The sequence below is a fragment of the Panthera leo genome, chromosome A1 (genome assembly GCF_018350215.1).
Source record: "Panthera leo isolate Ple1 chromosome A1, P.leo_Ple1_pat1.1, whole genome shotgun sequence".
Classification (NCBI taxonomy): domain Eukaryota; kingdom Metazoa; phylum Chordata; class Mammalia; order Carnivora; family Felidae; genus Panthera; species Panthera leo.
The window spans coordinates 90,493,400-90,516,793 of record NC_056679.1 but is presented as its reverse complement, the minus strand read 5'-3'; the positions used below and the strand labels follow the sequence as shown (position 1 = coordinate 90,516,793).

The 23,394-nt window shown below is 57.3% G+C and overlaps 1 protein-coding gene across 1 annotated transcript; it reads right to left on the bottom strand.

Annotated features, from left to right (window-relative positions):
- Positions 1–774: 774 nt before the first annotated feature.
- Positions 775–10,460, bottom strand: MGAT4B (alpha-1,3-mannosyl-glycoprotein 4-beta-N-acetylglucosaminyltransferase B). The gene is made up of 15 exons (XM_042932575.1): positions 10,302–10,460; positions 5,067–5,252; positions 4,841–4,981; positions 4,617–4,750; positions 4,182–4,228; positions 3,798–3,911; positions 3,497–3,572; positions 3,250–3,364; positions 2,784–2,914; positions 2,535–2,642; positions 2,222–2,415; positions 1,745–1,823; positions 1,575–1,662; positions 1,378–1,490; positions 775–1,282 (listed from the first exon to the last, which is right to left on the bottom strand). Exons 1-15 carry the CDS (start codon positions 10,396–10,398, stop codon positions 1,259–1,261), a joined length of 1,647 nt encoding a protein of 548 aa, XP_042788509.1. The 5' UTR covers positions 10,399–10,460; the 3' UTR covers positions 775–1,258.
- Positions 10,461–23,394: the final 12,934 nt, after the last annotated feature.

The following is a 23,394-nucleotide window of genomic DNA, read 5'->3' as shown; positions in this document are numbered from 1 at the left end:
GCCGCCCTCTTCCCAGTCCCCTGGCTTTCACAGCTGACACTAGGGACTTTCCTCGGTCAGCACTCGGTCCCTGCCAGCTGGCACAGTGTGGATGTTCAGGGCACCCTGCCTCAGAGGCATGGGGGCGACGACCAACGTGGTCATTGTAGTTGTGACGGGCGCTCTCAGAGAAACGTCCGGGTGCCCTGTGGGACCAGACCTGGGGAAGGCCTGCAGGCCGGGCAGACCGTCCCTAAAGAGGTGATTGTTTTTTTAGCTGCGTCCGTGGAGGAGAGGAGCTTTCCAGGCAGGGCAGCCAAGCGTGCACAGGCCCCGAGGTGGGCGAGAGACCCTAAAATGTGTTAGCGACCGGGGGACGGGGCGGAAGGTGAGCTGGGGCGGCAGGTGGGGGGCTTCGGTACCGTGGACCAGGGCCGGGCTGGGACTCATGAAACAGGAGGTCGGGATGCCTTGGGCTTGAGAGGCCGCCTCTGGAGCAGGCAGTTGGGACGGATGATGGAAGCTAGGGGGCGCCTTTGGCGGGGGGGGGGGGGGGGGGGGGGGGGGGGGGGGGGGGAGATGGTCCTCAGGAAGCAGAGGCGGTTTGGGTCGCCAGGCCCAGGATTCCGCGCTGCCTCCACCCGGGAGTTACCGACCCTGCGGCCTGGGCCCTCTAGGAAATGCGGTTGAGAGCTGCACGGAGGGCTGAGATGGCAGCGGGCAGGGGTGGCATTGCCAGGCACCTGGCCTCCCGCCACCAGCGGGAGCTTGGAACACTCACATGGGAGGCTCGCGCTTCATTAACCCTTTATTACAAGTCACGCTCTTATAGAAGTATATGTGGACTTACGTGAAAAAATCAAATGTATCCAAGAATAAAAAACACAGCACATAAAGTAGTATATGCATTCCAGTGTTCGCGCCGGAGACAGCGGGCGCCCAGGAAAAAGCTCTTCTAAAACGGCCTGGCTCAAGCCGGCCGGGTGCGAACGGTTCTGGTTCTGGGCGGCACAGGCCGGCCTCAGGCACAGTGTGGGGGCCGCCTGCCTCCTCCCGCGGCCGGGCGGGCGGGGGCAGCACCAGCTCCTGGGGCCTCCGGGCCAGCGGCGATCCCAGGCCTGGGGATCCCAGGCTTGCAGAGCGGGGAGCGCTGGGCAGAACCCCTCAGGCTTGGGGCAGCGATGCCTGGCCCTCCAGGGGCAGTAGCCACAACATCCCAGGTCTCCCAGGTCTCATGGGCTTCATGGCCAGCCAAAGTGCACCCTCAGAAGCCCTCCGCTTAGTCGGCCTTTTTCAGGAAGATCTATAAGAACAGGGTTTGGGGTCAGCTGGGGCCTCAGAGTTCAGCCCTGGTCTAGCTACTTTGACCAGCTCCCTGTCCTGTGCCGTCTAGCTTACCTCGCTCAGAATGACCCACACTGGAGAGTCTGTCTGGATGGAGAGGCGCAGTGCTTCCAGGGGGCCAAAGGCTGGGTCCACCTCACCTTCTGCCACACCCTTGTAGAAGGAGCCTGAGGGAGGGCAGCGCTGAGAGATTGCCTCCAGACCCCAACTTAGCCTACTCCCCCCACCTCCACCTGCCCCCATCCACTCACCTATCTGGAGGTAGCCATCAGGGCTCCGAGGGTACCTCAGAGTGGCTGAGCGGCCCTCCTGAAGGGCCTCCTTGTCTGACTGGGGGTTCTGGGAGCAAAAGAAAGGGGCTGAAGCCAGTGGCTGTGGGAGGGGCAGGCATCAGTGTATATCCATACCCCATCACACTCACATCAAACGGCAGCACCTCCACGGATGTGTTGAAGAGCTTGTCCTCTGGGTGCTCAATGTTCCCGCTGCGGAAGAAGAACCTGCAGCCAGACAGGCCTGTGAGCTGCTGCAGGGGTGGGGTGCTGCACTGGCACACTGTCTAGCAGACCAAAGGCCACGCCTGGGCCAGGAGTGTAGTGGGTGGGCCCTGGCGTCTGAAGGAGTCTGGGTACCACCTGGGGCAGCCACTGGGCTGTGCAGGGCAATGATGGTGATGGGCCAGTGTCACAGAACTCCTGTGGGCACTGCCTGACTTCAAGTAGCTGCCACTATGAACCCCACTTTTCAGATATGGAAACTGAGGCATGGTGAGGTTAAGTGATTTGCTGGGGGTGCTCACAGAGGGGCATGTGCAGGTCCAGAAATTTGTAGTGAGGCCTGTACCCTGGTGGCTACCCTGCCACTCCCCCAAGGCAGAACAAGGGGCACTGGTACTGACCGCTCAAGACGCAGCGGCTGGAAGAAGCGGAAGCGGATGAAGTCCCCTGCAGCAGGTGTGAAGGCCCAGAAGAAATCCTCGCGCAGGTAGGCCTTCTCCAGGGTGAAGTGCTGGTATGTCTTGAGGCTTGTGCTCACCTCGGCCGGTGGGTTCACATGCTCCTTCCTCAGCGCCTGCTTCCCAAAGTCCTTGTCCTGACACCAAGGAGGGACAGTGGTGCTAGGGAGGGCCCTGATCTTGCCCTGCCTCCCGCTTGCCCCACCTGGGCCTGGGCTCTGCCTGTACCCAGCCAGTCCCGTGTAGCACCGCCCACCTTCAGTTTCTGGATCTTGCCCGCCAGTGAGGAGTGAGTGCCTACATGCTGGAAGAGGGATGGCTTGAAGCGGATCCGAAGGTTGGCCTTCTGCCGGTCACAGTGCTTCTGCAGGGGGAGGGGGACGCCCTAGGGCTCAGCTTGGCTCTGCTGTCTCCCCGTGTCAGGTGGCACGTGGACACGGACATATTCCATGCTGGAAGCCATGTACCCCACCGCTCCCCCCACCTCTGTGCAGCCCCCGCTCACCGCATCCTTCTCGGGGTTGCAGACCTTCACCCACAGGATGTGATCCAGGAGCCAGTCAATGGGCTTGTCCCGGTAGAACATGAGGATGAACTCCACAATCAGGCTCAAGTCCAGCGACTTGAACATCTTCCCTGGGGGTGGAAAAGTGTGCTGGGTGGGCAGCTCTGCCCTGCCCTACTTCCTCTTAATCCCTGGCGGGGGGGGGGGGGGGGGGCGGAGGGGAGGGTCACCAAGGAGGTTCCCACAGCAAGCTCTATGGCCAGCTGCAGGCAGGTGCAAGCACAAGGGGGCAGCCAGGGGTAGTGAGCCCCGACATGTGGAGGCACAGGGAAGGTGAAAACAGACACTCCTGGCAAAGCTCACAAGCATGACCCTGTGTGGTACCAGGGCCATAGGAGGCAGAGGTAAGCTGGACTGAGGGGCCCTGGTGGGGTCAATGGAATGGGGTCGGGCAGGGGGGGCACACCAATGAAGCCCAGCTGGGAGAACTCCAGGATCATCCAGTCCTCAGAAGGCTGTTGCAGGGCGAAGTTCTTCATGGTGCTCAGGTAGTTTGGCTTGGCGACAATGTCATCCTCCAGCTGCACAGTGGTGGGCAGAAGGAAGATCCAGACTCAGGATGGGCATGGGGCATGGTGGGGCTCACCACCTGGGCCCAGCCAGGGTCCAGGGCTGGTGGGGAGGGGGGTGCAGAGCAGGGTCTCAGTGCTGACCTGCACGTAGTAGATGCCTTTGGACTGCGCATACATCATGAGGAAGCAGTAATCGAGGTTCTGTTTGGTCCTCCACCTGTGGGGTAGGGGCTTCGGGAGCTCAGACCCCTCCACCTCCAGTGTGGTTACCACAGAGGCCACTGGGTGGGTTGGACCCCCCATCCCAACCCCATGTAGGGGGCCTCCAATGGATAAATGGAGGCACTGCAAGGAAGTGCCTGGGTGACTGGCACCAACAGACTGGGTTCTCAGCACAGGTGGGTGGGTGGCTGGGGCCCGGGAGAGGGGGGAATGCCAGTACCTGACTCTCTCCTTGGGGTCCCCAAAGGACTCTCGGAGGCGGGAGAAGTCAGGGTAGAAGTGGGGGGAAGGGGAGATGACCTCCAGGAGCCCAGAATGGATCTCCTTGGGAAACCTGGGGGAAAGGAAAGGCGGGTGGGTGTGCAGCGTCCAGGCACCAGAGTTAGGGCAGAGCCGAGCTAGCCAGACCCTGTCCCTTTATTAAGGCCCACCAAGCAGACACTGCCCAACACCACACCCATCCTAGAAGCAGTCAGGCTCCAGAGGGGCTAGGCCACCTCTCTGTACCCACCCTCTTTCAGCTAAAAGGAGAAGCAGGCACTTGCCTGCCCAGCACCCTGCAAAGCCCTCCCCGCACCAGCTTTATTGGACTGCCAGTACTCACAAGGCTTTGATGTTCTCTGTCACCACCGAGGTGTACTGTGGGTCAGTCTGTGGGGAGACCAAGAGCCCTCCCTAAGCCTGGCTTCAGCCTGGCCCCAAATGGCTTAGGGTCAGAAGCGTGCAGGCTTCAGATGACCCCATGCACAGAAGTGAGCCCCCCATCCTGAGGGCCGAATAAGTCTGGGCCTGGGGACCATAGTGCCTCACAAAAAGCTGTACCTGGGGCCTCAGGGGTGGGGCAGCCTAGGTAACTGGGATCCACGAGGCGGCGCTAAAACTTGTTTCTTTTTTTCCCTTCATAAATTTGTGAATGAATCTGACAGTTGAACTTCTGGTAAGTTTTTTCCTCCGGAATGTTGCTGTTTTATTTCTCCTTGTTTTGTGCCGTGTGTTCTCTGAATGCCCCCACCCCCACCCTGTACCCCAGCCCACTCGCCTCGGCGATCAGCACCACGATGACCGAGTCCTCCTTCTCCTGCGGGCTCAGCTCCGAGATGAGCGAGTGCAGCGTGTCTGTCAGGTACGAGTGCACCTCCCGCCGCACGCTGGGGATGCCCATCACTACCGACACTGCAGAGGCGCGGAGATTGCATACTGGCTGGATGCTGCGACCGCCCCCTCCCATCCCCGCCTCTGGCCCCTCTCGGGACCCGCCCCTACCTCCAGTACGGCCCTGGCCCACGCGCACGGCAGGTTGCAGGCTGCTTTCCTTGGCCAGCAGGTGCGGCAGGTGATGGAAGACGGTGGGCAGGTGCAGCACGTGCTTGTGCGAGACGTTCCACGGCTTCAGTCGTGGATCCTCTGGGTGGGTCGGGAAGGGACGGCTCAGACCAAACGGCCTGCGATTAGCCCCGCCTCCCCTGCCTTGTGTGGCTCCAGCGCTCACCAGTCAGGCGGCCCCAGGTGCGATTGCCCTCCCCCTCTCGCAGCGCCTGCCTCTCCGACACAGCCCTCTTGATCTCGTCCAGCACCAGGTTGAGCTCCTTAGAGCGCTTGAGGCTCTCCTGCTCAGCCGCGTGCAGCCGGTCACGCAGCGCCAGGAACTCCCGCTGGTACACGTCCACCACATCCCCTGTGGGTAGTTCGCACGCTGTCACCAGGGGCAGCCAAGCACTGACCTACTGCCCCTCGAGTGAGCCAGTACGCACATTTTTGTGCCCATCTGTGCGATAGCCCATCTACATCTGTTCTTGTGCCTGCCACATGCCAGGTCCAGGGATGGAGGGGAGGAGGCGTGTACATTAGGGTCACTCTGAAGTCACAATGACACTCACACCGTGGGGAGCAAAGTCTTCACTGGAAGGATTGGTCTTCTTCAGTACTCTCCCCCTACCCTTTTGTCTTCACCTTTGAGGAAACATCTGAGGAAAGGCTGCAGGATCACTTCCAGGTCGGCCAATAGACTGAATCCTCACCTAGTGGCTCCCAAAGCCCCTTCTCGCTTCTTCTTGCAGCATCTGCTTCTTCCCGAAGATGGGATGCCCAACATCCCATCCACGGCACAAGGACCCAGCTCTCTGTCCTTTCCCTCTCCCTCCTCTCAGCCTCTCTCCTCTGCTCCCCACCTGTGTTCACAGAGCAGATCATAGGCTGCCCCAAGGCCCTCTGGGGATAGCCCTCTCCAGACTCTCGTTCTATCCTCCTGATGGGCCCCAGGACCCATTCTGCACTAAGCACCAACTCTGGATTCTCTGTCTCACTCCAGCCCCAAGAGGTAGCTGCTGCAGTCACGGTCTCCAGTGCTCAGAGGAGCAAATGAAATTGAGGGACTAGTCCCGGGTCACTCAGTGAGTTAGCAGGAGAGAGGGAACAAGCTCTGGATGCCCAGAGACCCACTTCTCTGGAGACCTGTACTGGACATGTGCCACATCCAAGGGTCTGCATGCCATCCCGAAGCAGCACAGAGGTGGGGCTTCCTGACAGTGGAAAGGGCTCTGCAGGGTGCCAAGTACCTAGCTCCCCTGGTTTGGCAGGGACCAGTGAGCAAGGATGAGACATCCCTGCCTGTGGCTGGTGCAGCCAGGTCCCGCAGGGCTGTGCACACAATGTCTTTTCTAATCTCGGGTTTGCCCTCTTTAGTTGCCACCACATACAACTCCTTTTCCTTGTCTCGTGTCTGTGCCTTTGCTTGTGCCATCTCTTCTGCCTGAGATCCCCTCTTCTCTTGAAACCCATGCCAAATGAAAACCCATGTAACCTTCAAGGCCTAGTTTCAAAGTTCAGTTTTCAAGTCCGGGAAGCCTTCCAGAACTCCCTTCCCATCCCTAGGCAGCTCTTCTGTTCCTTGATCCCTGGTGGGGTCGTAGCCCCCAGAATGCCCTGGGATGGTGTTGCCACCCCAACCCAGCTATGGGCACCAAAGGTCAGGACCAAGGCAAAGTTCTGTCATCTCAGGACACACCCCCTTAAACTGCACAGGGCAGAGGTCTAAGTGGTAAATCCTAGGGGAAGAGGAAGCTGTGGGGGTGGGGTGGGGGTTTGAGCCAAACAGACCCTCCCTAAGGCACTCTGCATTCATCAGCTCTTCCCACAGGGACATCCCTGGAGGGGGAGGGAGGGGAGTCAGGTTACAAGATCTGTGAGGCTCTGCGCTGGGTTCAGTGGCCGGGTTACCCTGGAAACCTGACCCCTTGAACGGGAGCCAGCCACCCCCAACAAACACCCACCCAGCCAGCCTAGGGTTGGGTGGCACCAGGCTCCAGGAGTGTCCTCCTCTGGGGCAGATGCTCGACAGGACAGGAAAGGGGGACTGGAAGTGCCGAGGCCCCCAGGAGGGAGTTCTGGAGCTGCCTGCTCTGTGACATGTGGGGAGGGTGGAGGCCTCACTCCTCTCTGACTGCTGTCCCTCCCAGGCCTTCTCTGTTCCATAGGCTGAGCTCAGTTCAACCTTAATCTGGCAGGGGCAGACAAGCCAGGTGGGCAGCAGTGGCCACCTGAGTCCCCTGGCCACCGAGGACTGGGCCCAGCCTGCTCCCCACCATGGCCTCCCTTCCTAGGGGCCTCCGTCCACCCAGGTCCTGAGCTTCCTCTGCTTACCAGCAGGTGACAGGCCCTGGCTCCTGCCCACACCAACCCTTTGTCATTTCCCTCAACACCGTAGGCCCTGTCCCTCAGCAGCCTGCCCCTGCTCCTGCCCTGCCTGCAAGGTCCCCAGACTAACCACTGTCCTTGACTTCCCTGGCTCTGGGGCAATTCTGTCCTTGCCCGTCAAAGCCAGACTCAAACTGGGTGCCTACCTCCCCATAGGCTGAGCCGGACGTGCCAGGGCTCTGCCAGACCATCCTAGCAACCCCTCCTCACCCCCCCTGCAACCTTTTTGGGTTAGGTGGCTGGATTGAAGTGTTGAATGGGTGTGGGGGGCGGGCAGCTCCAGTGATGGGAGGGGCAAAGGCCTGGGGAGCCCCTTGCCCCTGAGGGGTGGGACAGAAGTTCCTGGGAGCTAAGGCTGAGCACTTTGGCTTCTCCTTCCCTCCACACCTTCCTGGCCCACGGAGGAGGGGTGGAGGGCCTTGTCCCTGGCGCAGCTGGCCATAGGGAAGAACTGCAGCTGTGGCCGCCCTAATGTCACCTTTCCCACCCCTCCCCCCACCTGAAGGTGGAGTAATCAGGACACGTGACCTTGGGGACCACAGTCTCCCCCACCCTCTTCCCTCTTGATTGAAAAAGCAGACTGAAGAGCCAAGCTGGGCACAGACCCTTGCCAAGTACTTAGGGAAGGGGAAACAAGCACAGAGGGGCACAGGCAGGTGGCAGGCCCAGGGAAGGTCTGCTGTGAACCTGCAGGTGGGGGCAGGTGTTCCTCTCCTCTCCAGGCCTTGCACCCACCCCTCCCAGGAGGTCAAGGAGGGTGTCTGTGGTTGTTGAGGTTGAGGCGGCTGGGATGCTAGGGAGGGTACAGGATGGGCCCCGCAGGGTCTGCTGTTCTCCCTGGTGATGGGCTTGGCTGAGGGCTGCAATTTGAGTGCTAGTGGAGCCGTGGCACAAATCTGGTCAAGGCTGGATAGGACAGTGGGCCCTAAACCTGTATCCAGGGTCCAGCTTGCCAAGACCTAGGTGTCCTTCCTGGCACTTGGCCCTGAGCTTCCAGGAAGCTCCTGCTGCCTCCTTTCTCTGGCTCCCAGCCCACCTTTCTTCCCCATCCGGGTTTCTCTGCCTTTCCCGTATGTACTGGTGCCTGTGCCAGCCCTATCCTAAACCCCTCACTCACTGCAAACTGGAAGCTGGGGTCAAGTCTGGCCTCAGACTGGCTTGGTCTGGCTCCCCCACGCACAGGCCTAACATAGTTGTCTACATGTAAGAATGAGAAGGGTTTGCATAAGAGCCCGGATCCAGCCTTTTCTTGACGCTTCCAAAGCCCTGGCTTGCTCCACTGGGCCCCTTAAAACAGTGATAGCTCTTGACAGGAAATCCCAGGTCACACACCTTGCCCTACCTCACAGGCTTTTGGGCTTCTAAGAGCACTCCTGCAACTGAGCCCAGCACTTCTTTTGCTTGGTTGCCAGCCTCCCAGATACCCCTCTCAGAGAGGGTGGGCCTAGATGGAAACACTGGTATCTCCCCTCACTCTTCTGTCTCTGGAGATTTCATCGCCAGCTAGGCTCCCAGAGAACAGGTTGAGTTGGGGGCCTTGCCCTGGAGCTCCTGACATCAAGCTGAGGGCATGTGGCTGTTGCAAGAGGCACATAGGAACTGCAGCCTGGCTGAGGACAGGACCTGGCACCCTGTCTCATCAACCCACCCACGACCAGACAGATGTGCCCCAGCACATTAGCTATGGCCCCACCCTGGCCTCCATGCCAGTCTGCTTATGTGGCTACTCTTCCAAAGGTCCAAAATGCCATCCCCCTGGTGACACACCTACCTACAGAGAACTCTGCCCTAGCCATGCCTGATCTGTGCCAAGCCCTAAGGATCTCCCTTCAGGGCCTCTGGAGCCCTAAGCCCTCAAACCCAAACAGGTTGGCAGATTGCAGTAGACTGGGCTGGTCAGGCAGGAGACAGGGGCCGTTGTGGCTTGGAGGGTCAGGAAGGTTCCAGATACTCCCTCAGTCCTCCTCCTCCAGTTTCATTTAGCACAGGGTTGGGGAATAGGGAAGCGGGAGGTAAGAGGGTGGCAGAGGGTCAGCTGGCCTCAGCCTGATCCTGCTTAGACTTCCCGCAGGAAGGCCAGGAGGCAGGAAGGAAGCAGCTTTTCCCGGAGGCTCCCATGCTGCAGGCCCAGTGGACAAGGCCTGTGAGGGCCTCCTCAGCCCTTCACCAAGGCCCCACTCAGCCACAGCCAACTCAGCCAACACCAAGCAACTCCAGCCAGTACTGTGGCCTGTCCCTACCCCCATCCCCAGGTGTGCTGACCTAGCTCAGAGGGCCACAGTGATAGATTGGCCAGCCTGCACAAACTTCAGGTGGGGGGTGGAAGTTGGATGAGACCACACAAAATAAGTTCACAGGTAGCCGGGGCTGGGCTGGCTACTCATGAGGCTGTCCACGGGCCAGACAGCCACAGGAAGGCTTCCCCAGCACCCAGGTTCCTGCAGAGGAATCCTGGGGCCAGATGTCATGGAGAAGAGCTGTGGAGGTCCCAGGGAGCAGACCCCACAGTGGGATGGGGTGGAAAGGTGGTGTGGGGTGGAGGGTGCCGCCTGCATTTCTGGCTGCCCCCTTACACCTGTCTCAGGAACACCGTACCTGCTCCCACCCAGGTGCCTGGAAGGGGTACCTTGGGGACCACCCGGCTACAGCCATCGCTTGACCTTGTGTTCCTGTCCCTCTCTAGAAACTCCAAGGTCCCCGGCTCGCCCGTGGGAGCGACCAGCCCTAGCAGCGGCGTAACTGTACTCCCGGAGAGCGGTCTGGGGTCCTGGGCGCCGCACCGCGCATCCGCTGACCGCTCGGCCCGGCGGCCCAGCCCAGGCCGGAGGAGAATTTCGCTATTCCGGCAGCAAACAAGTGGGGGCGAGGATGGGAGGGGCGTCCTCCCGCGCCGCCCGGGCGGGGAAGGGGCGCCTGCGTCGGCTTCCGGCCGCCTCCCGCGGCCACTGGCCGGACCCTGCTCCGGCGGCCAGCACCCAGGTGAGCCCAGGTGTGGGACGCGGCGCGGGGCCCGGCGGGGGAGGGGGCTCACCTTTCTGGCCGCTGAGCGCCGCGTACCAGGAGAGCGAGAGGAAGGCGCACAGGCAGAAGAGCAGCAGCGTCAGGAAGGTGCCATTGCGGAGCCTCATCTCCTCGGGTGCGCGGCGGGCGCCGGCGGGGCCGAGGCCGCATGGCCCGGGGAACCGGGGCCGGGGCGCGGGGGCCGGGAGGCGGCGGGGGCCCCGGCCCCGGGGCGGGGAGGGGCTGGGGGCCCGGGGCCGGGCGGGGATGCGGGCGGGCGGCGCTGGGGACCCGGCCGGGCGCAGCGCTGACTGCTTCTTCGGGGCGCGGGGCTGGCGGCGCGGGCGGCTTCGGCTGGGCGGCTGGGCCGGGCCGGGCCGGGCTGGACTAGGCTAGGCTGGGCGGCGAGAGCCGCGGCCCGGCCTGGATCCGGGGCCGCCGCGGAGTCGGCAGCGCAGGGCGGGGCGGCCCGGATTTAAAGGGGCCGCATCACCCGCTGCCGCCACCAGCACCACGAGGGGGCGGGGTGGGGTATTAGCGCCCGGGATCCCGCCCGCGCGGCTCGAGACAGTAGCCCCCGCGTGGGCTTGCGCGTCCCAGGCCTCGAGCCGCCACGGGTAGGTCGAGGCTGGGGCCTTCGCCAGTGCGGGTGGGCGGCGGTGGTGGAGGCGCGCTGGGGGCCCCGGACCCCTGCTTCGTAATCTCTCCATTATGAACCCTCCCCACCTCAGATCCGACCCCGCTCGCATTTATTCGGGGGACCCTCAGGCCCCGCCCCCAGGTCTAAGCGGTGGGAGGGGGAAAGATGCGGCTGGAGCTGGTGTTGCCTCGAGGTGGGAGACTGGCCTGAGTGGCCGCTGCCTGCACCGACGCCCACGGGCGCTTCGCCTTCCAGGACCTTTCTGTAGTCAGCCGGATAAAGGCGTGCTGGGGGCCAGAGAGGCGCTCCTGCTCCGCAGAGTGTGCGCAATGGGCGTTTTTCAAGAGCGGAAGAGCCACTGTTGCTTGGGTGTTGGGCACAGTGACCAGTCCAGAGCGGGCCTGGCTTCCCAGGTGGGCGGGAGGCAGGTGGAACAGTAGGGGGATGCTGTCCGAGGCCCCTAATGGTCCAGCGCTTACACCTGAATTCTTTGCCCCGCCCCTCCCTCCTATCCCCTCCCCACCCTCCGTGAAACCAGCGAGGGTACAAACAATAAAGGGATTTGTCCAACTGAGGTTCAGGGCAGACATCTGGGGAGCACCCTTGTCCAATTCCTAAGAATCCTGGTTTCCAGCATTGCCTGCGAGCCCCGCCCCATGGGAGAGGCTTTGGCAGGGGACAGGTTTCAGACTGGAAGTCACTGGGGATTTCTCTTTCTCTTCCAGCCCAGGTCCACACCTGGGGCAGGACGTGCTCCTGGGAGCATTGTAGGGTCTGGGCATTAGCCTCTGTAGAGGTATTTATGCCAGGAGCAGGTGAGGCAGGGCCAGTAGCTGAGGTGGGACTTCATCCTGGGGCCTGATTCCAACGCTGACAGGTTGGTACTGCTCTCTGCTTGTAATGAACTTTATGAACTGACACCAGGCCTTGTTGGAATCTTCTGGAGGAAATGGTCTGGTTTTGTGTTCCTGTGGCATCTTCTGTTTGTGGCAGGGAATAATGGTTTTTCATTTGGACGATCAGTGATACAAAGGGTTTTACCTTGTTCTAAATGTGTCTTTAGTTTTTTTTTTTAATGTTTATTTTTGAGACAGAGGGAGACAGAGCATAAGCAGGGGGAGGGGAGGGGAGAGAGAGAGACACACACAGAATTTGAAGCAGTCTCCAGGCTCTGAGCCGTCAGCACAGAGCCTATCGCAGGGCTTGAACCCACAAACCATGAGATCATGACCTGAGCTGAAGCCCCATGTTTAGCCGACTAAGCTACCCAGGCACCCTTAAATGTGTCTTTAGGTTTAAAAGGAGTTGATTTAAGGAAAATTCTTAAACCAGTAAAAATTAAGGAGAGAGCTCATCCGTGACTAAAGTTCGGGAAGCTCATCTGAGTCCCCTTCCACGTGACTAAAGTTTGGGAAGCTCATCTGAGTCCCCTTCCACCCACACTCCGGCTTTGGGGAGGAGGAACAGGAATTAGGGAGGCCCTGGGATGGGGGTAGGATCCTGGGAATTGCAGGGACTCTGTCAGAAACAGGATTACCTAGGGCCACCATGGTCGAGAAGGGTGGTGATTGACTTTGGGAAGTGTGAGGTCTGGAGTGGGAGGGGGGGCTAGGGGGTATAGGCTGCAGGGACCACACCCAAACAGATGGCTGGGTTGGGCAGCCATAGGAGTCCAGGCTGTGGAAACTGAGGGCAGGCTTTCCAGACCCCCCCAGCCAAGCTGCCTTTCTGTGCCTCCATCAGAATCCCGGGGGCAGGGGCAGGGGGTGGGGGTGGGGGTCCTCTGGGCCACACCCTCACTCAGGGACACACACCCACCACCACACCCGAATGTCCTGCTAGGATTTACATTGAGGGAGAGAAAGGACATCCCAAAGGAAAGCTGGGTGTGGGGTGCTCAGGGAAAGAGAGCAGAAACCTAAGGGGGCAACATAAATGGGGGCCTGCAGAAGTGACATCACAGTGAGGGGAGGCCCACTGTTCATATATATATATATATATATATATATATATATATATTTTTTTTTTTTTTTTTTTTTTTTTTTTTTTTTTGAGAGAGAGAGAGATAGAGAATGAACCAGCAGGGGAGGGTCAGAGAGGGAGACCGAGGGTCCAAAGCAGGCTCTGTGTTGTCAGCAGAGAGCCCAACGCTGGGCTCAAACTCACAAACCGTGAGATTGTGATCTGAGCCAAAGTCCAACGCTTAATGGACTGAGCCACCCAGGCGCCCCGGTCTACTGTTCCATAATTCATTAGTCCCTGCATTCATTTGTTCATTCATTCTGCCCACTGTTGTTGGGGAGAGGGGCCTGATCCTGCTGTCCCAGCTCTGGGAGGACTTTAGCCTGCCCCCCACTGTGGCTTCTGCACTCCCAACTTTGTCCTTTGAAACAGGGGCAGCAGTTGCTGGACTCCCCTGGGTTGTCCACTGCTCTCTGTGCCCTTGCAGTGATTAGTGCTTCAGGGACTGCCTGCAGCCAGACTCCCTCCAGGCACCTCCAGGGCTGGGGAGCAGCATCCCCTCACCCAAGGGTTCAGCCCCTGTGCCTGGGGACAGTAACTGATCTCCACCCAGGAGGGAGGATGGAGCCACATGGGCACAGAAAAGTCCTGCTTTCTCCCCAGACCCCAGGCTGTGGGCTCTTCCTTTGTTCTTGCTTCCTACAGAGTGAAAATGCCCTCAGCCCACTTTGCCTTCCTGGAGATTTTCTGGGACAGCCCTTGGAGGTGGCTGGTCCTTCCTTCTTTACCGGGCTGCTGCTGCTTCTTTTTCTTTTAATGTTTATATTTTTGAGAGAGAGAGAGAGAGAGAGAGAGAGAGAGAGACACCACGAATGAGCTGGGGAGGGGCAGAGAGAGAGAGAGAGACAGAGAGACAGAGACAGAGGATCCCAAGCGGGCTCCGTGCTGATGTGGTGCTTGACCTCACAAAATGAGCCATGAGACCACGACCCCAGCCAAAGTCAGATCCTTAACCGACTGAGCCACCCAGGCGCCTCCTTTACTGGGCTTCTTAACCTGTGGTCCAGGCTCCCAGATTTGGGGAGGTCTAAGAGTTAAGATGAGAAAGGAAAAAAAAAATCCATCTTTATTTTCATTAATCTGTAACTGAAACTTGGCATTTCCTTCAATTATGAATGGAGAATGCAGAGTCAGCAGGATTAGCAGTACTTGTGACCGTCACACAGAAATCACAGGGATTTTCATATTACAGGCATTGCAGACACCTCCAAATAGTGGTCACACACTACTACTTGGTGTTTCTGGTATTTATTAATCCTGCCTCTGTATCTTATACTTTAATGAGTTAATAAAGAATCATAGGTGGGGTGCCTGGCTCAGTCTGTAGAGCATGTGACTCTTGAGCTCAGGGTCCTGAGTTCAAGCCCCACACTGGGCATAGAGCTTACTTAAAAAACAAAACAAAACAAAACACAGGTGTTTCTGTATCATAAATTTGTGTGTGTGTGTGTGTGTGTGTGTGTGTGTGTGTGTGTTTAAAGTAGGTTCCGTGCCCAACATGGGACTTGAACTCAGGACCCTGAGCTCAAGAGTTGTATGCTCTATGGACTGAGCCAGCAAAGTGCCCCACAAATTTGTGTTTTTATATTTTGGTATTTATATTTCAATATTAGTACTCCTTTTGCAATGCAATATGATAGGGTTTTGGGGTAATAGTGGGGTTCAGAGCTGATGACCAAGAAAGAATTCTTGAAGAGGGCTTTGGTACAAAAAGATGATTTTATTAAGGCACAGGGACAGGACGTGTGGGCAGGAAGAGCTGCACTGGGGTTGTGGAGAGTGACTGCTTATATACTGTGGAGTTGGGGGAGGTAAAGTCAAGAGGAAATTTCTTAAAGTGATTTTCATATGCTAAAGAGGATTTATAGATTACTGGAGGCCTAGTAATTATCAAACTCAGGCTGTTTTTCCCTCTAACAGAGCATTAACATTAAGATGGTAGGGAGTTCCTGGAGATTAGGCTATTGATAAGATTGCCCTTTTCTGGTAATATTACTAAGATGTTTGTAAACTGATGGAGACTCTTATCAGTTTAACTATTTGTTTTCAGTCCTTTCCTTTGTTTTTGGGAAACCAGGAGTGCCTGAGGAATATCACATATGTCCCATCTGGGCTGTGCTAGTTTGTGCTTGGCCCTCAGCTTGCCTTATGGTCCCTCATCACAACATACTTTATTTTAAGGATTTCAAAACATGGTTCTAAGAGATCCTTTGCCTTCTCCAGATGCTAAGGGTCTCTCCACACAGGAGAGTTTGGAAGTCCTGCCGTAAGCCTCACCTCACCCCTCAGCTGGCCCTTCTTTCCTTGGATGCCTCATTTCCATATTCATTCGTAACAAATGTTCTGAGTGCCCACCATGTCATAGACATGCTTGAGTCACTAGCAACACAGACACATGTGCGTTGACATCTACCTGGTCCCTGCCCTGCCCTGTCCCTGGCCACTTCACCCACTGCTGGAAAGGTAAAGTCCATGGGGCTCTGAAAGCTTACAATAGGGGAAATTAGCTTGTCCAAACACAGTGGGCCTTCCTGGGAAAATGGAGTTAGCAGTATGACCCAGGGGAGGAGGAGGAGTTGCCTCAGCAAAGATGGCCAGGTGGGTCAGCCTATACAAAGGTCTCTACATTTTGAACTGATCACCTACCACAGGCAGAGAGAAAGGACTGGAGAGAGTAACAAAGAAAGCAGGGAGATGAGCCAGGAGCTGTTGTAGGTGAAGGAGTCCAGAATACACCACTGTGGTATGAAAATTATTTTGAGGTGAGAGCATTTGAAAATACGCTTTCCCTTGAACTCCTTTATCTGTCTAACAACAAGGCCTCCTAATATATCTCAATTGTCCTAAATCCCCTCCCTGGGAGCACCCGGGGAGAGATTGGCTTTTATCACCTGATAAACCCATTGTCTCAAAACCATCATCAATACCTCTCATCTATTCTCCTGAGGACCCATTTATCTTTCCTAAAAGTCATTTGTTTTCCTTGTAAGTACATTCTCCTCTCTGCTTCCCGTATTAAATTGGTATATAAGCCCCCAAATTCTAACTGCCTAGTACTCTAACAAGTATCTTTTTTCTTGCTAATCTGTTTCTTGTCAGTTTATTATTTTTTTTTAATTTCTTTTTGTCAGTTTAATTCACAGGCCCTAGTTACTGAACCTCAAAGGGTAGAGGAGTTTTCCATTCTGCTTAGACGTCACCATCTGGGGGAGAGATGGTCTGGAAAGACGGACAGGGAGTTGGAGATGAAGAGAAGTAGATAGGTCAGAACAACCTTTAGGAAATTATGTATTGTTGAGGTCAAGAGCACGGACTAGAGACACAGCCTGCCCAGGTTCATAATCCTGGCTGTACCACTGTGTGACACACAGGTTGATTAGGGACCATAAGGCAAGCTGGGGGCCAAGCACAAGCTAGAGCACCCCCGCCACCCCCCCCCCCCCCCCCCCGCCCTGGCCCCTGTGGAATATGTGTGATAATCCTCAGGAGCTCCTGGCTGCCCAAGAATAAAGGGAAGGACAGAAAACAAATGGTTAAAGTGATAGTCTCCATCATTTACAAACATCTTAGTAATATTACAAGAAAAGGGCAATCTTATCAATAGCCTAATCTCTAGGAACTCCCTACCGTCTTTTTTTTTTTTTTTAATGTTTGTCTATTTTTGAGAGAGACAGAGACCGAGCTTGAGCGGGGTAGGGGCAGAGAGAGAGGGAGACACAGAATCTGAAGCAGGATCCAGGCTCTGAGCTGTCAGCACAAAGCCCCACGAGGGGCTCGAACTCAGAACTCACAGTGAGATCATTACCTGACCCGAAGTCAGACGCCCGCCCAACTGAGCCACCCAAGCGCCCCAGAGCTCCGTACTGTCTTAATGATAATGCTTTGCTAGATGATAAAACAGCTTTAGCTTGTCAATAGCTAGGCCTCCAGTAATCTGTGAGTCTTCTTTAGCATACGGAAATCCCTTTAAGAAACTTCCTCTTAGGGCACCTGGCTGGGTTAGTTGGTTAAGTGTCTGACTTCGGCTCAGGTCATGATCTTATGGTTTGTGGGTTCGAGCCCTGCGTTGGGCTCTGTGCTGACAGCTCGGAGTCTGGAGCCTGGAGCCTACTTCAGATTCTGTCTCCCTCTCTCTCTGCTTCTCCCCCACTCATGTTCTCTCTCTCTCAAAAATAAACCTAAAAAAAAAAAAACTTCCTCTTGACTTTACCTCTCCCAACTCCACAGTACCAGTCACTCTGCACAACCCCAGCTCTTTCTGCCCATGGGTCCTGTCCCTGTGCTTTAATAAAATCACCTTTTTTTCACCAAAGATGCCTTCAAGAATTCTTTCTGCACCGTCAACTCTGAACCCCAACCACTCCAAAACCCCATCACAAGCTGTGTGACTTTGGGCAAGTTACTTAACCTTTTCTGTGCCTATTTCCCTGGGGTGTAAAATGGGATAATAGGATAGGCTTAATCACCCCAAATTTTAATGCTTTAATGAAGGTATATTTCTCAAAACTATATATCTATCAAAGGTCCTCTGGGAACTTGGCTCATGGTAGTTCCTGCCCAGGCTTCAGGGGTAACCACCTGAACGTTATAGGTTTTCATGACCAGGAGAGTGCTCTAGAAGCTCTGGCATTGGCAAATAAATAAATGCTCCGGCCTGTAAATGATACATGGCTCTTCTCTCACATCCTTGGCCAGAACTGATCGCATGAGGTACCTCAAGGGAGCAGGTGAGTTAATATATATAAAATATTTAGAATGCTTCCTGGCATAAGAGAAGTACTATGTGGATATTTTTACTGTTATTATCGGGACACACAACTGACAGGAACTACGGGTGGTTTGAGGGCATTGGTGTGGTCACAGCTGACCCCCAGGTTGCTGGCCTGCATTGAGGTGAGTGTTATTGCCGTTGGGAACCCTGGGGCAGGCATAAGGTGTGATGGTTTAGGACTCTTGTTTACAACTGACAGAGATCCAAATCAACTGGCTTAAGCCATTTTGTGATCCAGCATCAGGCCTGGTGGGACCTAGAAGCCCAGATGCTGAGATCAGGCCTTCATCTCCTGCTCAGGGTCAGCACTGAGCTTGGGTTCCATGCCCAGCCCTGACCCAGGGGGCTACAATGCTCTGTTTGGCCAAACGTGGCTCATGTACCCTACCCTCAATGCTGGGGAGAAATGAATCCTTAAAGGAAAATTTCCATCCAGAAAACGGATGGAAATTGAGCATGGAGACTGGAATAGGGGATGCATGTAAAATGCAGGAGTGAGGGCTGTAACCTTCCTTCTCTTACTGGAACTCTCTAGTCAAGGGGAACTTGAGCCCCTCCTCCAGAACTGCAGACCTGGAGAGTGAAGGAGTGTGGGTCCCTACAGCCCAGTACGGGGGTGGGGGCTATGCCCATGTTAGGTAGCTGTGAAAATGCCCTACTGAATTCTTCCTGCCTGACATGCTTTTAACCACGTCAGAGAGCAAGCCAACTTGGGCATGGCCTCCTGTAGGACCTCTCCTTAGCTCAGGGCCTGCCAGACGGTAACTTCTGGGCTCCACGGACAGTTGGGTGCCCAGGATCCAGCCCCAGCCACCAGGGCTCCAGGGACCCCATTCTCTTGTCTTCTCATCTCGTCACATGTGGAAACCTGGAGCATCTCCCACCCCGTGGTCTGTGGGCCAGCTGGAACCTGGCAGCTAGGCAAGGCAGTTGCAGAGTCTTTGCCTGGGCCCCCACAGGAGGGGGCTCCCTGGGACCCCTTTACACAGTGAGCCAGTGCTATTCCAAGGAGGACCCTGTGCCATACCTGCTCCCTAGTGTCACGGTTACAGCAATGTTGGAGTATGTCCAGCACTCACACCACCCCCACGCACCCCACAAACAGTACCTGAGCTCCCCTACATGACAGGCACGGAGACACGGGCAGAGTGAAAGGGGTGCCCGCAGCCAGCCAGGCCTGCCAGAAAGAGGGGAGTTCTGGCTCAGGGCATGTGTGGCCCAGGGCAATGGGGTAAGTACCCCTGGACCAAGAGGAGAGGAGGGGCAGGGAAAGGGGGTGCAGACCTGGAGGTGAGGGCTGTCAGGGCACTGGGACTTTGGAGCACAAGAAAGCCCAATAAATTTCCAGAAGGGTTTTTTTTCCCCCTAATTTATTTGAGAGAGAGCATGCGCACAAGAGACAGCATGAGTGCCTGCAAGTGGGGGAGGGGCAGAGAGAGAGGAGAGAGAGAATCCCAAGCAGGCTCTGCACTGCCAGCATGGGGCTCCATGTGGGGCTTGAACTCACAAACCATGAGACCATGACCTGAGCTGAAGTTGGATGCTTAACCGACTGAGCCACCCAGGCACCCCTAACTTTTCTAGAAGGTTGTTGATGGGACTTGGGGGAGGGGCAAGTAGGGCCCTGAGCCAATGACCCCAAACTCCTGCCCCTTTTCAGAAAACATAGCTCCCATCTCAGTCATCGTCTGCAAGGGTACGTGGTCTTGTCACAGCCCTCTGTCTCATCATGGCCCCCTCCCCTACACCTCTTGGTTTCTCCGTTGATTCTAGAACCATCCGCTGTCAGGATGGTCCTCTAGGGGCCCCCAACAGTGCTCACTCCAGGGGTAGGTCTGGACCAAGGATGGGAGAGTCCTGTGAGGGGTGGTGCCATTGGATCCCAGCCATGACCCTCGTCTGAGCCTCCATCCTGGCAGGTTCCACTTAGTGAACAGCCTAAGGGGAACTGCAGTCACCTATATCAGACCACAGGATCTGCTGGGTGAAGTGGGTGTGCTCTCCCTGTTGCTGCAGGGATGGGGGGAACCAGTGCCCCTGCTGGCATGTCTGTGGGGCAAGGACCTGCTCAGTGCTAGGGGCCCAGGGACCCATACTTGAGAAAGGGCTGGCCAGAGGGCACCACCAGGGTGGGGTGAGGATGAGGTTGGGTCCAGCCTCCACCCAGGGGCAGTCTGCAGCTCCCTCTGGGGACCCCCCACCTTGGCCTGAGCTCTGGCTGCATGTTCCTTCCCTGCCAGGCATGTGGGACTGGGGTCTCAGCCAGAGAGGTCTCTGGTGCCACCCATGGGGCTTAGTGTTTCTGCCCAACTTGGGCACCGAGCTTTCTGGTATGTCTTTTACACACATGACCTGAATTAGGCGGTGGGCCGCCTTCTTTTTCTCATTCAGTTTTGGTGAGAGCTGTCTCCAGAGCTCACCACCCATGAGCGGCTCTGACAGACGTGGAGGGTGACCCTCAATGCTCCCTTCAGGACCCAAGTGTCCCGCCCCCCGGGGAATGCTGGGCAGGTGGCTGAGCCCAGAACCACTGCTCCTGTCCTCCAGCAGCCATGTGCTCCCAGGTGCTAAGTTAGGCAACTTAGCATTACCTAACTCTCCCAACCGTGACTCTCCGTGGCATTATTCCATTTCCCTGATGACACTTACCTTGAGCCCTTTTTCTTTAGAAACACTCCCAGACCCACCCCACCCTCACCCTGTCATGGTGCCCCCACCTGCCCCTACACTCTTGGTTGGGCCATGCACTTTTGCAGGAAGGGTTAAATGCAGGTAATATTCAGTGTCTGGGGATTTTCCCAAGGGGTTGCTCAGGAAAGGCCTCATGGAGGAGGTGACAATTATGGAGAGGTTGGGTTGCAAGAGGAGGGAGGGAGGGTTCCAGGTAGGCGCAGGAAGGAGCCAGAGGAAAGTCACCAGGTGGAATGAGTTAGCATGGTTAGGAACCAAGGGTGTGTCTCTCCCTTGTGAGGGAGAACAGTGGAGCTCAGTGTGGGACTCCCACCCACGAACCACTCTGTTCCTCCATGGACAAACTCAGTCCCTGGACCCAGTGCTGGGTTCTGGAGGGGCCTGATCCCCTGTGATCCTGGTTTCCTTGAGGTGACCTACAGCAGCCTGGCCTGAGTCCTGCGGTGGCCTTGTCTCTGGTTGCCCCAGCATCCACCTATAAGCTTGGCTCCACATCCCAAAGAAAATACAGGGAACTTCAGAAAACCATTGTCAAGGGATGGGGTTACTTCTTTAAGGGGGAGGAATAGGAGGGCGGAATTGAGGTGGTTACAACATCCCAGACAGCAATAAACTAAACCAGATAACCTCCCAGCCACTCCTGCTCGTCCCCCAGAAAACCTGACCCGGGTCTCTTCTGTGCTCCCCACACTTTCACCTCAACCCCGACTGTAGTCTCCTTCCTGACATCCCTACGCCCAGTGGACGCCCCCAAAGGCAGCCAAACAACAGCTAGCAAAGCCTAGGGGCATTGCCTGGGAGCGGCCCCATTCTAGCCCCATTTCAAAGATGGGGAAACTGAGAGGCTTGTCATATGCCCAAAGATGGCAGGCCCAGTAGATAGTGGGTCTTCTGGCTCAGGTGCAAGTGGGGCATAGGGGAGGTCCCTGACACCCAAGAAGGGGAAAGACAACGGATGTCAGAAAGGGGCATTGGACCCCTTCTGGTTGGCTCTGGTCTCCACGCTGCCAGCTCCCTGCCACCCTGGCCTCTCTGAGCTCTCATGGCTCTGTCCTGCCCCCCACCCCTGCTGCCTGGCTGCTTGTTAAAATGTTGCTGAGATAGGTGGCAGCGGGGCGGGGATCCCCCTGTTATGACGGTGGTCATGGGACGCTGACTCACTGCTGGCCAGACCACCTGACCTCACCCGGCAGGCGAGAGGGCCCTGCCAGGGGGTTCCCCAGCTGCCGCCTTGTTTACTTCTCACTGGCCTTGGGGGAGGGCAGGGCAAGGGCCATGTTCAACAGTAGGGCATCCTGGGAAGGTCACAGCTGGGACTCTCTAGAGCTGGGAGGGGGGGGGGCGGGGCTCCAGGTTGGTTTCCCTGGGCCCCATTCCCTGCCACCCCCTTTTCACCTAAACTCCTCATCCCTCCTCTCAAATCATGGTCCCAAATGGGGCTGAACAGAGGAGAAAGCAAAGGAGGTTCTGCTGGCAGCGTCTGTTTCCGCTGCTTGTTTGGACAGGGGCCGCACCTTGAGCCCTTCCTGAAGGGCTTTCCTTCTGTGCTCCCACTGATTCAGATGAGGCTGCTGAAACCTGGGGGGAGGTGGGACGCTGGGCTCTTGGCTCAGCCTGTTCTGGGCTGCCAGGCTCCCAGGCTGCTGAGTCACCCCCATGGACACCTGTGGGCCCTGCAGCTTCTGCCCGGCACCCCCTGACCCTGTCTGCGGGGCACTGGGCATTGGGTCAGTTTCCCAGGCTCCCAATAGGGATGCAGGAAGGGGTCTGAGAGGGTATATCCTCTCAAAAAGGGCTTCTTTGGCCTGGGCGGGGGTGTGAAGACTTGCCTAGTCTGGAACCCCTGGGGAGGACCCGGCACACCTGTGGACAGGTCCCTGCTCTGCTTCCAGGGGCAAACCGCCTTCACATCTGAGCCAAATCCACCCACCCTTCCCTTCTGGGTTTCCCATCCCTTGAGGTTTTACCTGCTCCCACAAACCACACCATGAGAGGACAGGATTTTGACTCAGCAGGTCTGACTTCTCACAGGACCCGACCTGGGAGATGACATTGGATGATATACCCTTCCTGCCCACCTCCTTCCAAGACCCCCTTCCCCCCCCCCCAACTTCCTCCAGACCTTGTGAACAGGTGGATTTTGTCACATGAAGCAGTGTTTCTTGGTTACTAGCTGGAGGGCTGTTGGTCTGACCCCTGGGGTGCCCGTGAGACCCACAGGCCTGAGACCACACAGGCCGTTGGGGCACAACCTGCTGAACCGAGCTCTGCGCTGACAGGTGGGTGCCTGGCTGCCCATGGGGAGCTCCCTGGGCTGCAGTGAACCCGTAATGACTACCGAGGCTCCAGGAAGCCTTGGCTGGCCCTCCGGCCAGGTGAGCGTGAGGAGACTCTGGGCTCAACCTTACCCTCTATTATACTGGGAGCTCCCTGATCCTCAGGCCTGAGCTGGGGGTATGTCCCTCATGCCAGTAAGGGGCCATCATAGGGGATGCTGGGGGCGGTGGAGCGGGCTGCCACCCGGGAAGCCGAGTGCTTCGGGAGGCTGTGAAGAATGCAGACTCGGGACAGCACCTAGGGGACTAGTTTGTTCTGGCCTGGGGCTTCCCGCCTCTGTGGGCCCCCTCCCGCTGCGCTGGGTATCCCCGGCGGCCTCCGTTCTGCTTTGCTGAGTCACCGCCCGGCCCAAGCCTGGGAGGGCTTTGGGGCGGGACCCCTTCGGGGTGCCTCCCCTCAGGTGAGGATGACGGGGTCCCGGCCTAGATGTCGGAGTCATAGGCCGGTCTCTTGGGGTGCGCTAAGGACATGAGGAGAGGTGTCGGCAATACGGGAGTACCGGAGACTGTGAGGGAACACTTGGGGACGCGGGAGAAGAGGGGGGAGCGCGCTGGAGGCCTATGCAGGGCGGCTCGCGCTCGCCTGGGGGGCGGAGCGGGCCGCCGAGTCCCCGCCCCCAGGAGGCCGTCCTGGGCGGGGCTTCCCGCGTTCTCTACAAAAGCC